This window comes from Stegostoma tigrinum, chromosome 25 (genome assembly GCF_030684315.1).
Source record: "Stegostoma tigrinum isolate sSteTig4 chromosome 25, sSteTig4.hap1, whole genome shotgun sequence".
NCBI classification, from domain to species: Eukaryota; Metazoa; Chordata; class Chondrichthyes; order Orectolobiformes; family Stegostomatidae; genus Stegostoma; species Stegostoma tigrinum.
Window position 1 is genome coordinate 28,137,509 of NC_081378.1, and position 13,478 is coordinate 28,150,986.

Here is a 13,478-nt window from a genome sequence, read left to right on the forward strand (position 1 = left end):
CCAGTGTCTAGAACTGGTGATCTAGGGGTGATTCAAACCACCCAGAATCAGCAAGTTATTGATTGAAAACTATAACACTACAGCAGACACCAGAGTCAGCAGCATGCCCACATATAAGTAAAACATTGACATTGCTGAAAGCTCATATGAATCCGGTATAATGCTGCCCATGTCCTAATTTGGTTAGTGTTGGCAATCAGAGGGAGTGGGGCAGTCCTTTTATTCTTAATGGTTTAAAACATCAAGAATGAGTGAACTATCACTGGAGAGTGGTCCATGAGCAGATTCATCTGTAAGACAGGATTGCACCTCCTTCTATCTCTCAGAGCATGAAATGCATTCCTTTGTGAGCCCAAAGCCCCCAGACTTTCCTCTCCCTGGAAAGCCTGTACCCTGTTTCATGGAGGTGCCTTTAGTCCCGTGGGTGGCCACTATAGAGCTCTGGCAGTGTTGGGACTGTTGAAGCTGCCGGCCTATCAGATTAGGTGGCAGCTTGGGATGGCAGTATTTTTTCCCAGTGAGGGGCAGAGACCTATTAGGATCTGGTTTAGCCCAGCTGCTGCACTCTATGGCAGTAGGGTGACCTTCTATTCAGTCGGTTGGTGTTATTATGGTACAGTGGTAGCATCATCACCTCTGGGCCAGAAGGTAGAGTTAAAGTCCTATCTACTCCAGAGGTGTGTCACAGTAAGTATGAACAGGTTGATTAAAAGAAAATCTAATCGTTCAGTTGGCTGGCTACGAAATTCTGTTGTTTGGAGGAGGGTCAAGCTGTTTCCACCCCACTGCACATCTCTGTAATTTCCAGCACCATGAGTTGACTGTAGGCAAGATACACACCCAAACCTATACAGGGTGAATTTTTGGGTCCCTTTACAATTAAGTTACAAAGACAAAAAACTCATTCCTCAATAAAGGATATTTCTAGTATTGCTAAATTGTGTAATATGACAGTATATCATGTGAAACATTTGTTGCATTGTAAACCATTCTACAGTAATTCTACTGATGATGTACTTTGCCCAACTGTAAATTTAATCATATTTAGTCCTAAAAGTTTCAATTCTTATAAACAGAACTGTATCCACGTGTGGCAAAAGCAACACAGTACTTATAGAAATTTTGCTCACTCATGAGTTGTTCCCAACTCTCCTCAAGTTCTCCAATCTGATCCCTAAATTGGACATTACTTGCAGACTGCAGCTACTGAACTTCAAATTTGTCAAATATTAGGAATAAATATTGCTTGTTTATTGTATTATTGTACACACTTTGATGATAGTTATCAGAGGTGATATCTATGTTTCATTTTGGAAGGTCGAATTTGAATATGGAATACAGGGTTAATGGCAGGATCCTCAGCAGCATGGAGGAACAAAGGGATCTTGGCGTCCACATCTATAGATCACTCAAACTTGCCACTCAAATTGAAAGGATTGTTCAGAAGGCATATGGTGTGTTGGCTTTCATTGGCAGGGGCACTGAGTTTAAGAGCCACGAGGTTATGCTGCAGCTCAGTAGAACCCTGGTTAGACCACACATGGAATACTGTGTTCAGTTGTGGTCACCTCATTATAGGAAGGATGTGGAAGCTTTAGGGAGGGTGCAAAGGAGATTTACCAGAATGCTGCCTGGATTGGAGGTCAGGTCTTATGGGGAAAGGTTGAGGGAGCTAGGGCTCATTGGAGTGAAGAAGGATGATAGGTGACTATATAGAGATGTACAAGATGATGAGAGGCATAGATAGAATGGATAGCCAGAGACCTTTTCCCAGGGCGGAATTGGTTATCACGATTGGGCATAATTTGAAGGTGATTGTAGGAAGATACAGGGGAAATGTCAGAGGTAGATTCTTTACACAGAGAATGGTGAGTGTGTGGAAAAGTGATGAATTTAAGTGACTCTTGTCGAGGCACATGGACAATAGTAAAATGAAGGGTATGGGAGAGAGAGCAGTTGAACATGTGGCTACAGGGATAGTGCAGGAAGGAGGGATTCAGATACTTGGATAATTGGGCCTTATTCTGGGGTAGGTGGGACTTCTAACATTGGGATGGTCTACACCTGAACCAGAGGGGCAGCAATATCCTGGGGGGCAAATTTGCTGATGCTCTTCGGGAGGGTTTAAACTAATTCAGCAGGGGGTTGGGAACCTGATTTGTAGCTCCAGTGAACAGGAGGTTGAGAGTATTGAAGTCATGATAAGTTTTCAAGATTGCAGGAGTGTACTGGCAGGCAGGAAGGTGGTTTGAAGTGTGTCTACTTCAATGCCTGGAGCATTCGGAATAAGGTGGGTGAACTTGCAGCATGGGTTGGTACCTGGGACTTCGATGTTGTGGCCATTTTGGAGACATGGATAGAGCAGGGACAGGAATAGTTGTTGCAGGTTCCGGGATTTAGATGTATCAGTAAGATCAGGGAAGGTGGTAAAAGAGGGAGAGGTGTGGCATTGTTAGTCAAGGACAGTATTATGGTGGCAAAAAGGACATTTGATGAGGGCTCATCTACTGAGGTAGTATGGGCTGAGGTTTGAAACAGGAAAGGAGAGGTCACCCTGTTGGGAGTTTTCTACAGGCCTCCAAAAAGTTCCAAAAATGTAGAGAAAGGATTGCAAAGATAATTCTGGATAGAAGCAAAAGTAACAGGGTAGTTTTATGGGGTCTTCAACCTTCCAAATATTGATTGGAGACACTATAGTTCGAGTACTTTAGATGGGTCAGTTTTTGTCAGGAACTCAATAAGCTTTGTGAGGCACAACCTACCCTTCACCAAACCGTGTTGACTATCCTTAATCAAATTATTCCTTTCTAGATTATTATAAATCCCATCTCTTGTAATCCTTTCCAAAGTCCCCTGGGCTGGATGGGATTTATCCTAGGATTCTCTGGGAAGCTAGGGATGAGGTTGCAGAGCCTTTGGCTTTATCTTTATGTCGTCATTGTGAACAGGAATAGTGTCAGAAGATTGGAGGATAGCAAATGTTGTCCTCTTGTTCAAGAAGGGGAGTAGAGACAACCCTGGTAATTATAGACCAGTGAGCCTTACTTTGGTTGGGGGTGAAGTGTTGGAAAGAGATGGGATTTATCTCTTGGTTTTGTGACCACGGTTTTGTGAAGGGTAGGTTGTGCCTCACAAATCTTATTGAGTTCTTTGAGAAGGTGACCAGACAGGGTCAAGCGGTTGATGTGATGGATATGGATTTCAGTAAAGCGTTTGATAAGGTTCCCCATGGTAGGCTATTGCAGAAAACTCTGAGACATGGAATTGAGGGTGATTTAACAGTTTGGATCAGAAATTGGCTTGCTGTAAGAATACAGAGGGTGGTAGTTGATGGGAAATGTTCATCCTGGAGTTCAGTTACTAGTGGTGTACCGCTAGGAACTGTTTTGGGGCCATTGCTGTTTGTCACTTTTATAAATGACCTGGATGAGGGGATAGAAGGATGGGCTAGTAAATTTGCAGATGACACTAAAGTTGGTGGAGTTGTGGATAGTGCGGAAGAATGCTGCAGGTTACAGAGGGACATAGATAAGCTGCAGAGCTGGGCTGAGAGGTGGCAAATGGAGTTTAATGTGGGAAAGTGTGAGGTGATTCATTTTGGAAGGAATAACAGGAATACAGAGTGCTGGGCTAATGGTAAGATTCTTGGTAATGTGGATGAGCAGAGAGATCTCGGTGTCCATGTGCATAGATCCCTGAAATTTGCCACCCAGGTTGATCGGGTTGTTAAGAAGGCGCATGGTATGTTAGGTTTTATTGGTAGAGGGATTGAGTTTCTGAGCCATGAGGTCATGTTGCAGCTGTACAAAACTCTGGTGCAGCTGCACTTGGAGTATTGCGTACAGTTCTGGTCGCCGCATTATAAGAAGGATGTGGAAGCATTGGAAAGGGTACAGAGGAGATTTGCCAGGATGTTGCCTGATATGGAGGGAAGGCCTTATGAAGAAAGGCTGAGGGATTTGAGGCTGTTTTCGTTTGAGAGAAGAAGGTTAGGAGGTGACTTAATAGAGACATACAAGCTGATCAGAGGATTAGATAGGGTGATGACTAGCATGAGGGGGCATAGCTTTAAATTGAGGGGTGATAGAATAGGACAGATGTCAGAGATAGGTTCTTTACTCAGGGAGTAGTAAGGGCGTGGAATGCCCTGCCCTCAGCAGGAGTAGACTAGCCAAGTTTAAGGGCATTTAAATGGCCATTGGATAAACAAATGGATGATAATGGAATAGTGTAGGTTAGAGAGGCTTCAGATTGGTTTCACAGGTCGGCGCAACATCGAGAGCTGAAGGGCCTGTACTGCACTGTAATGTTCTGTGTTCTAGTTTGACCTTAGAGTAGGATAATAGGTAGGCACAATATCTTGGACTGTACTGTGCTGTACTGTCCTATGTTCTATGTTCCAACAATTCGGAGTCGGTGGAGGCACCACAAGGGTTTATAGTGAGATAGAGGACATCCGCAGGCTTTATACTCCACTAACACTGCATTTACAATTCATCAGCAAGGCACAGTATCTTCAGCGTTTGTTCTGACAGCGATAAAACAGTGCCAAGGTACAAATTATCATCATCAGGATCTTGGAACAGAGCACCCCGCGGAAGAGCCGAGAATCACTGACAGCTGTTCGTGAATCGGCACCTTTTTTTGTAAGTTTCGGAAGGTGTGTGGCGAGCTTTCATCACAACCGTCAATCAGTATGAAAGGAAAAAAGAATAAAAAGGCATGTTGAAACGTGCCGAAATTCTTAAGGAAACAGTAACATGCATTGGCATTTTGAGACAGAAAATTACAATTGACAGCCTGCCAACATGCAGAGTCCAGTACACTGAACAGTAAACATTCCAGAGAGGAAAGCTGGCTGTAACACAGACCATACACAATCTATGGGAGCCCCATTACTAAACAGCCAGAGTGCCAGCTCAAGATTTGCCTGCATGACGGTCACTGTGCAGTTTCCTCATTCATTACCCGGACGTTTCCAACTTAATGTGACGTTTTCCCACGTAATGCAATTATGATGGTTATTTTCGCCTCAAGCCATCAGTCTCTGACTGGATGCACTTGATTTAATCCAGCGTTAATATTGTTCACTGTCTCCGGACAGTTTCAATGTAAGCAGAGATGTTCTCAATTAGCCAGAAGAACCTTCGTCATTCGTCTTTAGACATCAGTGGACCTCAGTAAGTATCGTCATCATTATAACTCAGCTTTATACATTCGGATTAATTCAGGGGCCATTCGCCCATCAGCGGCTGGGGTTGGTGTTCTGTTTTGCAGCTGCAGGTCAGACTTCCAAAAACTATCGATTCAGGATCGAGTGAGAGATAAACTTGCCTCCCTGCTCCTCGGTGTTGCGAATTTAAGAATAATATTCAGCAAGAGCCTGTAACTGTGGTTATAAAAAGAAATCAGTTGGCAAGAACGTGAAACTGGTGTCAGAAGGTATTCAGATATGTTTGCAAATGAATTCATTATCTACATACTTGGCTCTTAATTTCAAAAAAGCATGTTTGTCATTTTTATAAATGACCTGGATGAGGGCGTAGAAGGATGGGTTAGTAAATTTGCAGGTGACACTAAGGTCGGTGGAGTTGTGGACAGTGACCGAAGGATGCTGTAGGTTGCAGAGAGACAGAGATAAGCTGCAGAGCTGGGCTGAGAGGTGGCAAATGGAGTTTAATGTGGAAAAGTGTGAGGTGATGCACTTTGGTAGGAGTAACCGGAATGCAAAGTACTGGGCTAATGGTAAGATTCTCAGTAGTGTCGATAAGCAGAGAGATTTCGGTGTCCATGAACACAGATCCTTGAAAGTTGCCACCCAGGTTGACAGGGCTGTTAAGAAGGCATACAGTGTTTTAGCTTTTAATAATAGAGGGATCAAGTTCCGGAACCAAGAGGTTATGGTGAAGCTGTACAAAACTCTGGTGCGGCCGCACTTGGAGTATTGTGCATAGTTCTGGTCACCGCATTATAAGAAGGATGTGGAAGCTTTGGAAAGGGTGCAGAGGAGATTTACTCGGATGTTGCCTGGTATGGAGGGAAGGTCTTACGAGGAAAGGCTGAGGGACTTGAGGCTGTTTTCATTAGAGAGAAGAAGGTTGAGAGGTGACAATAGAAACATATAAAATAATCAGAGGGTTAGATAGGGTGGATAGGGAAAGCCTTTTTCCTAGGATGGTGACGGTGAGCACAAGGGGGCATAGCTTTAAATTGAGGGGTGAAAGATATAGGACAGATGTCAGAGGTAGTTTCTTTACTCAGAGAGTAGTAAGGGAATGGAACGCTTTGCCTGCAACGGTAGTAGATTCGCCAACTTTAGGTACATTTAAGTCGTCATTGGATAAGCATATGGACGCACATGGAATAGTGTAGGTTAGATGGGCTTGAGATTGGTATGACAGGTCCGCACAACATTGAGGGCCGAAGGGCCTGTACTGTGCTGTAATGTCCTATGTTCTATATTCTAGATTTGAAATGGATTTATGTCAAAACTTAAGTATAAAAGTATTTCCTATTCAAGCTATCTAGAAGATACGCCAAAATTACTGAAAATGTTAAATTATTTTTGTGTTAGTCAATCTTCTTCCTTTCCTAACAGTATTTTTAATGTGACAGTTTATAAATGTGACAAATTTGAATGTCGTTATTGTATACAATAAAAATAATTCCCTTCATACTTACTGTTTGTAGTTTGATCTCATTCAAACATTTGTACAATACTAGCATTTGTTTACAAATGACATTAGCATCATTCAGGCCTGCTATTGCAGTTGTCATGATGAAACTAAAAATGTCCTTAGAATTTGGCTTCAGGATGGAGAGAATACCTAATCATGACATGATTTACCCTGAAAAGTTATTGGTTATGAATATAATGGAGAACATTGTGGGTTCAGCAATACTGCAGTTAATTGAGATTATTTGAGCAAGTAAATAGTTCGGTTCCAATGAACATGAGAGTTATATCCCACCAGATTGTTGAATTTAAGATTGACGAACTGGAAAATACTGCATTTCAAAGTAGCAGTGACAACTGTTAAATACTGTTCTGTTAAGAAAATGCAAGTTATAGTATTGGGCATCACACTCGGAATTCAGATCAGGAGCCAACATTTCACCTCTCACCTTAATCCCATGTCCCCTTGCGTTTGAGATTTCAATCATGCAAAATACTGTCTGACTATCCAGCCTGCCCATGCCCATTTTATATCCTTCTAGCAGGTTGCTACACAGCTTCTGGTGCTCTAAGCAAAGTAATTCTAGTTTGTCTGACCTCTCCTTGCAGCTAATACATTCCAATCCAGGGAATATCCTGATAAGAGATAGTAGGAAATGCCGATGCTGGAGAATCTGAGATAACATGTTGTGAAGCTGGATGAACAGCAGGCCAAGTAGCATCAAAGGAGCAGGAAAGTTTGACATTTTGGGTCTAGACCTTCTTTAGAAATGGGGGAGGGGAAGGAAAAATGTGTTATCTCAGATTCTCCAGCATCGGCAGTTCAGGTGAACATATGTTTGATGTGAAAAGTCTTCTTAGAGCCTGGGGTGGGGTGATGCGGGAGGTAAAGGGGCAGGTGTAGCCCTGAACTAACCCTCCCTCAACAGACCCCTTCTCCTACCTCCTACACACCCCCTCCTCCTGGACACCACCCCAAGGCCTCCTACCCTCCCTTGACCTCTTCATCTCTAATTGTCGTCAAAACATCGATCACCTCAAACTCTCCACCCCTCTCACCCACTCCAACATCTCCCCTGCAGAATGTGCAGCCCTCTGCTCCCTCCGTTCCAATCCCAACCTCACCATAAAACCCGCAGACAAGGGAGGTGCAGTTGTAGTATGGCACACTGACCTCTACATTGCTGAGGCCAGGCACTAACTCCCCAACACATCCTCCTACTGCCCCCTGGATCATGACCCCACCCCCGAGCACCAAACCATCATCTCCCAAACCATCCACAACCTCATCACCTCAGGTGACCTCCCACCCACAGCCTCCAACTTCATCATTCCCCCAACCCCGCACTGCCCACTTCTATCTCCTTCCCAAAATCCACAAACCTGACTGCCCTGATTGACCCATTGTCCCCACCTGCTCCTATCCCACTGAACTTATCTCCAAGAATTATCTGAATTCAGATTTCTCCCCCGTGGTCCAGGAACTCCCTACCTACGTCCGTGACACCACCCACTCTCTCCACCTTCTTCAGAACTTCTAATTCCCTGGTCCCCAACACCTCATTTTTACTGTGGACTTCCAGTCCCTATACACCTGCATTCCCCATGCAGATGGCCTAAAAACCTTCCGCTTCTTCCTGTCCCACAGGCCCGACCAGTCCCCCTCCACTAACACCCTCATTGGCTTAGCCGAACTCGTCCTCACCCTCAACTTCTCCTTGAGTTCCTCCCACTTCCTACAGACAAAGAGGGTGGTCATGGGTACCCACATGGGCCCAAGCTATGCCTGCCTCTTTGTAGGGTACGTGGAACAATCACTCTTCCAAAGCTGCACTGGCCCTATCCCCCATCTCTTCCTCCGTTATGTTGATGACTGTTTTGGCACCGCCTCGTGTTTCCATGAGGAGCTTGAACAGTTCATAAACTTCACTAACACCTTCCACCCCAACCTTAAGTTTACCTGGCCCATTTCTGACACCTCTCTTTCCTTCCTGGAGCTCTCTGTCTCCATCTCTGGCGTCCACCTGGGAACCGATATCCATTTTAAGCCTACCGACTCCCACAACTATTGAGAATATTCCTCTTTTCACCCATCTTCCTGTAAAAAGGCCATTCCCTATTCCCAATTCCTCCACCTCCACTGCATGTGCTCCCGAGATGAGGCTTTCCACTCCCAAACATCCCAGATATCCTCCTTTTTTAAGAACTGCAAGATCCCCTCCACAGTGTTCAAAAATGCCCTCCTCCATGTCTCCTGCATTTCACGCAACTCATCCCTCACACCCCCATCCTCAATAATAACCAAAACAGAATACCCTCATTCTCACATACCTCCCCACCAACCTCCAAATCCAACGCATCATCCTCCGACATTTCTGCCATCTGCAATCCGACCCTACCAACAAAGACATTTTTCCCACCCCACCTTGTGTGCTTTCCAGTGGGACCACTCCCTCCGTGACTCCCTTGTCCGCTCCACGCTCCCCTCCAGCCCCACCACCACCGGCACTTTTCCCTGCAACCAAAGCAAGTGCTACACCTGCCCCTATCCCTCCTCCCTCACCCCGATCCCAGGCCCTTAGAAGACTTTTCACATAAAACAGATGTTCACCTGCACATCTGTTAATGTGGTATACTGTATCCACTGTTCCCGTTGTGGCCTCCTCTACAGTGGGGAAACCAAGCGGAAGTTTGGGGACTGCTTTGTGGAATACCTAAGCCCAGTTCAAAACAAACAACTACATCTCCCAGTTGCAAATCATTTCAGCTACCACCCCCCCACCCCCCCACTCCTCGGATGATATGTCCACCCTGGGCCTCCTGCATTGCTAGAATGGCGCCATGCAAAAGATGCAGAAACAGCATCTCATATTTTGCTTGGGAACCCTGCAGCCCAAGGGTATCAATGTGGGCTTCACAAGCTCTAAAATCTCCCCTCCCCCCACCACATCCCAAAACCACCCCAGCTCGTCTCCACCTCCCTAACCATTCCTCCCACCTCAAGCCCTGCCCCCATCTCCTATGCACCAACTTCATCCTGCCTCCTTGACCTGTCCATCCCTCCTGGACTGACCTATCCCCTCCCTAACTCCCCACCTACATTCACCTTCACTGGCTCTAACCCTGCCTCTTTGACCCGTCTGTCTCCTCTCCATCTTATCTTCTCCTTTATCCATCTTCTATCCGCCTCCCCCTGTCTCCCTGTTTATTTCAGAATCCCCTTCCCCTCCCCCATTTCTGTAGAAGGGCCTCGACCCGAAACGTCAAACTTTCCTGCACCTCTGATGCTGCTTGGCCTGCTGCGAATATCCTGATAAACCTTTTTTGCACTCTCTCCATGCCTCCACATCCTGTGTATAATGTGCTGACCAGAACAACACATGGTACTCCAAATGTAGCCTAACCAAAGTTTTAAACAGCTGCAAGATGACTTGCTAAATTTTATACTCAATTCCCCAATTTGTGAAGGCAAATGTGCTGTACAACTTCATTGCCATCTTATCCACTTAAGTTGCCACTTTCAGGGAGCTAAGGACTTGGACCTCAAGACCCCTGTGTGTGTCAATGCCCTCAAGGATCCTGCCATTTGCTGTAGACTTTTTTCTTGCATTTGACCATAAAAAATGCATCACTTCACACTTTTCTGGATTCAACTCCGTCTACCATTTCTCTGCCCAACTTCCCAAAGGATCTATATACTGCCGTATCTATTGATAACCTTCCTCACTACTCACAGCTCCACCAACTTTTGTGTTGTCTGCAACTTAAGAATCAGACTACCTATGTTGTCATCCAAATCATGCATAAATGTTTCAAATACGGAGGTCCTAGCACTGATCCTTTGTGGAACACCACTGGTTTCAGAACTCCAGTCAGAAAAACCCCCATCCACAACTATACTCTTTCTTCTATGACCGAACCAGTATTGTTTCCAACTCACCATGGATTCCACGTGACTTAATGTTCTGGACCAGCCTACCATGAGGGGCCTTGTCACATGATTTAGTAAAGTTCATGTAGACAACATCTACTGCCCTACCCTCTTCGATCATCTTCATCAGTTCCTCAAAACCTCAATCCAGCTCGTGACAAAGCTTTCCTGACTATTCCTAATAACTCAATTCTTCTCCAAATACAAATGAATCCCATCCCTAAGAGCCTTCTCCAGTAGTTTCCCTAATATTAATGTAAAGCTCACTGGTTTATAATTTCCCGGATTATCCTTGTTGCTTGCCTTAAACCAAGGAACAACTTTGGCTTCTGGGACCTCGCGTGTGGCTAAGCAAGATGCAAAGAGCTCTGTTAAGACCTCAATCATGCCATTGCCATTACTGGAGAGAATGAACAATTAAAGATAGTGAAAGGGGTGACAATCAATTGGGCTACTTTATCTTGAATGGTGTTGAGTTTCTTGAGTGTTCTTGCAGCAGCTCGCATACAAACAAGCGGAGATTATTCCATCACCCTCCTGACTTACACATTGTGGCCGGTGGAAAGACTTTGGGCAGCCAGGAGGTAAGTTACTTGTTCAGAAGTTCTAGCCTCTGAACTGTCTTGTAGCCATGGTATTTATATGGCTGTTGTCAAGTCTATTTTCCTCTATAAAGTGTACTATAAGAATTCCCAAAGTCTGCAACCTCCATTGCAGTCATTAATTTAGTACTAATTACCACATTCACTGCAAAGATAAGGTGATATTGCATAGGTTGGTTTATAATACGTGAATTGTGTGATTCTGGAATGAATGATGTGTTCCAATTAATTGTTTTGTATTCAAATTTTATCAAAAAGTCAGCAACTATGAAATCTCTGTGCTATATTTGAATTTGTAAAGTATTGATCATCATTTTAACATTGTAGTTTCATTGTAGTTTTCCATGTTCTTGAAATTTAGGTACAGTGGTTTATGATATGCCAGAGATTGTGGTCCTCAGGATAACAAGATACGCATATAGATGGCTCATAATTTTTGGCCTCCAGTTAGTCCATTTTTAATCAAATATTTAAGATTTCGAATAGTAACCCTATCACAGGTACAATGTGACAAATATTTCACAGTAATGGCTGCAATGTTTTGGTACAGAGAGAAGAAACATCCCTCAAAAGACAGAGAGGCACTCTCTGAGAAGATTCCAATATTTTCTGAATGCATCAAAAGGGATAGAGGAATTGATGAAGATTCTCAGGTATGTGGGAAAATCTCTCCTCAGAAAAGTTGCCAATTGTCTTGTTTTCTGATGACCCAGAAACTGTGCTCTTCCTTTGCTAGGTCTGCTGTCATAGTTGCCAAGGAGAATAAAAGCATACATCTTGCACCTTTTTATGTATATTAGCTGAATATGATTGGATTATCAGAATATTCTTGTCTCTAAGACAACACAAAAGTATATACATCCCTTATGTCAAGCACTTACTTAAATGGAACGGTGTTCTGATGAAGTGTTGCAGAATCCTCAGTGTTACATACATTCACCTCTGTCAATACTCGCAGCAGCATTTCAACTTTTAAAAATAAAATTTTGAATAGAACAGCTACTGACAAGAATTTAACAAATTTGGCACCAGGACTTGAAAATCAGCAGCAGGGGCGAAGATCAGAACTGTAAGTTGATCTACCCGACTGCTACATCCTGCTCAGAAACTTGATGGGAACAGAACCCTGGCCTCACACGTTAACAATATCAAAACTCTGTAGGGCTATGCAACAATTGGAGTTTGCAATAATAATTTTAATCTGTCACATTTTGTAAAGAGCTTCATGGAGGGTTTCAATGATGATGGATTCAACATCTACTTGGACTGTGATGACCTCTGAGAGCTAAAGAAGCAGAAATACCTCATAGTTTCTGCTGTGGCATTATGAGAGCAGCATCATAAAAATGTGATCTTTTAAATTAGGTTCTTAAGACTTTGTGTTTAATGATTCTCATATTGGAAAGGTGATTTAATTAAACTTTAGATAATAATATCATGTCTGTTTCAATTGCAGATCTTGTTCGTCGCTAGTGTGTGGGCATAGCTAGCAAGACTGACCTTTAGAGCATCCCTAATTGCCCTGAAAATTTATTGACTCTTCTCAGTGAACTAAAGCAGTTAAATTCAACAAAGTGGCTTGCTAAGCCAATTCAGAGAATGGTTAAGAGTCAGCTATGTTGGTGGGGACTGGAGTCACAAATAGAGCAGATTGAGTAAGGATAGCAGTTTCTTCCTGTACAGGATATTGATGAGATAGTTGACAACATACGATGATTCTGGCAATCCTGATTTTCTAAACCAAATTCTCAAACTGTAACATAGATTCATAGAATCCCCATGGTGTGTAAGCAGGCCATTCAGCCCACTGAGCCCAAGCCAACGCTGAAGATCTGCCCACCCAGACCCACCCTCTACTCCATCTCTGTAACTCTGTATTTCCCATGGCTCATCCACCTACCGTGTACATCCTTGGACACTTTGGGCAATTTAGCATGGCCAATCCACCTGACATGCTCATCTTTGGACTGTGGGAGGAAAACCAGAGTACGCAAAGGAAACCCATGCAGACAGGGGGAGAATGTGCAAACTTCACACAGACAGTTGCCCGAGGGTGGAATCCCTGGTGCTGTGAGGCAGCAGTGCTAACTACAGAGCCACTGTGCCATTGAATTCCCATTCCTTGGGCTATTAACCCAGGTCACTGGATTACTAGCCCATTCACATGACAATCGCTTTCATGGTAACATACATCAAAATTACTTGTTCTTTCTGAAATCTCATTCCATTTTAATTCTTGTACATGTTTCTCTATGATAGGCAATTAAGC

General features: G+C 43.9%; 1 protein-coding gene across 1 annotated transcript in view; it reads left to right on the forward strand.

Moving 5' to 3' along the window:
* The first annotated feature begins 5,055 nt into the window (after positions 1-5,055).
* Positions 5,056-13,478, forward strand: part of LOC125463311 (protein monoglycylase TTLL8-like) — an 80,820-nt gene continuing 72,397 nt past the window's right edge. Inside the window, exons 1-2 of the mRNA XM_059654794.1 lie at positions 5,056-5,180; positions 11,760-11,862. Of these exons, the coding sequence (XP_059510777.1) occupies positions 5,122-5,180; positions 11,760-11,862 (162 nt within the window). The 5' untranslated portion in view covers positions 5,056-5,121. The remainder of the gene's footprint in view (positions 5,181-11,759; positions 11,863-13,478) is intronic.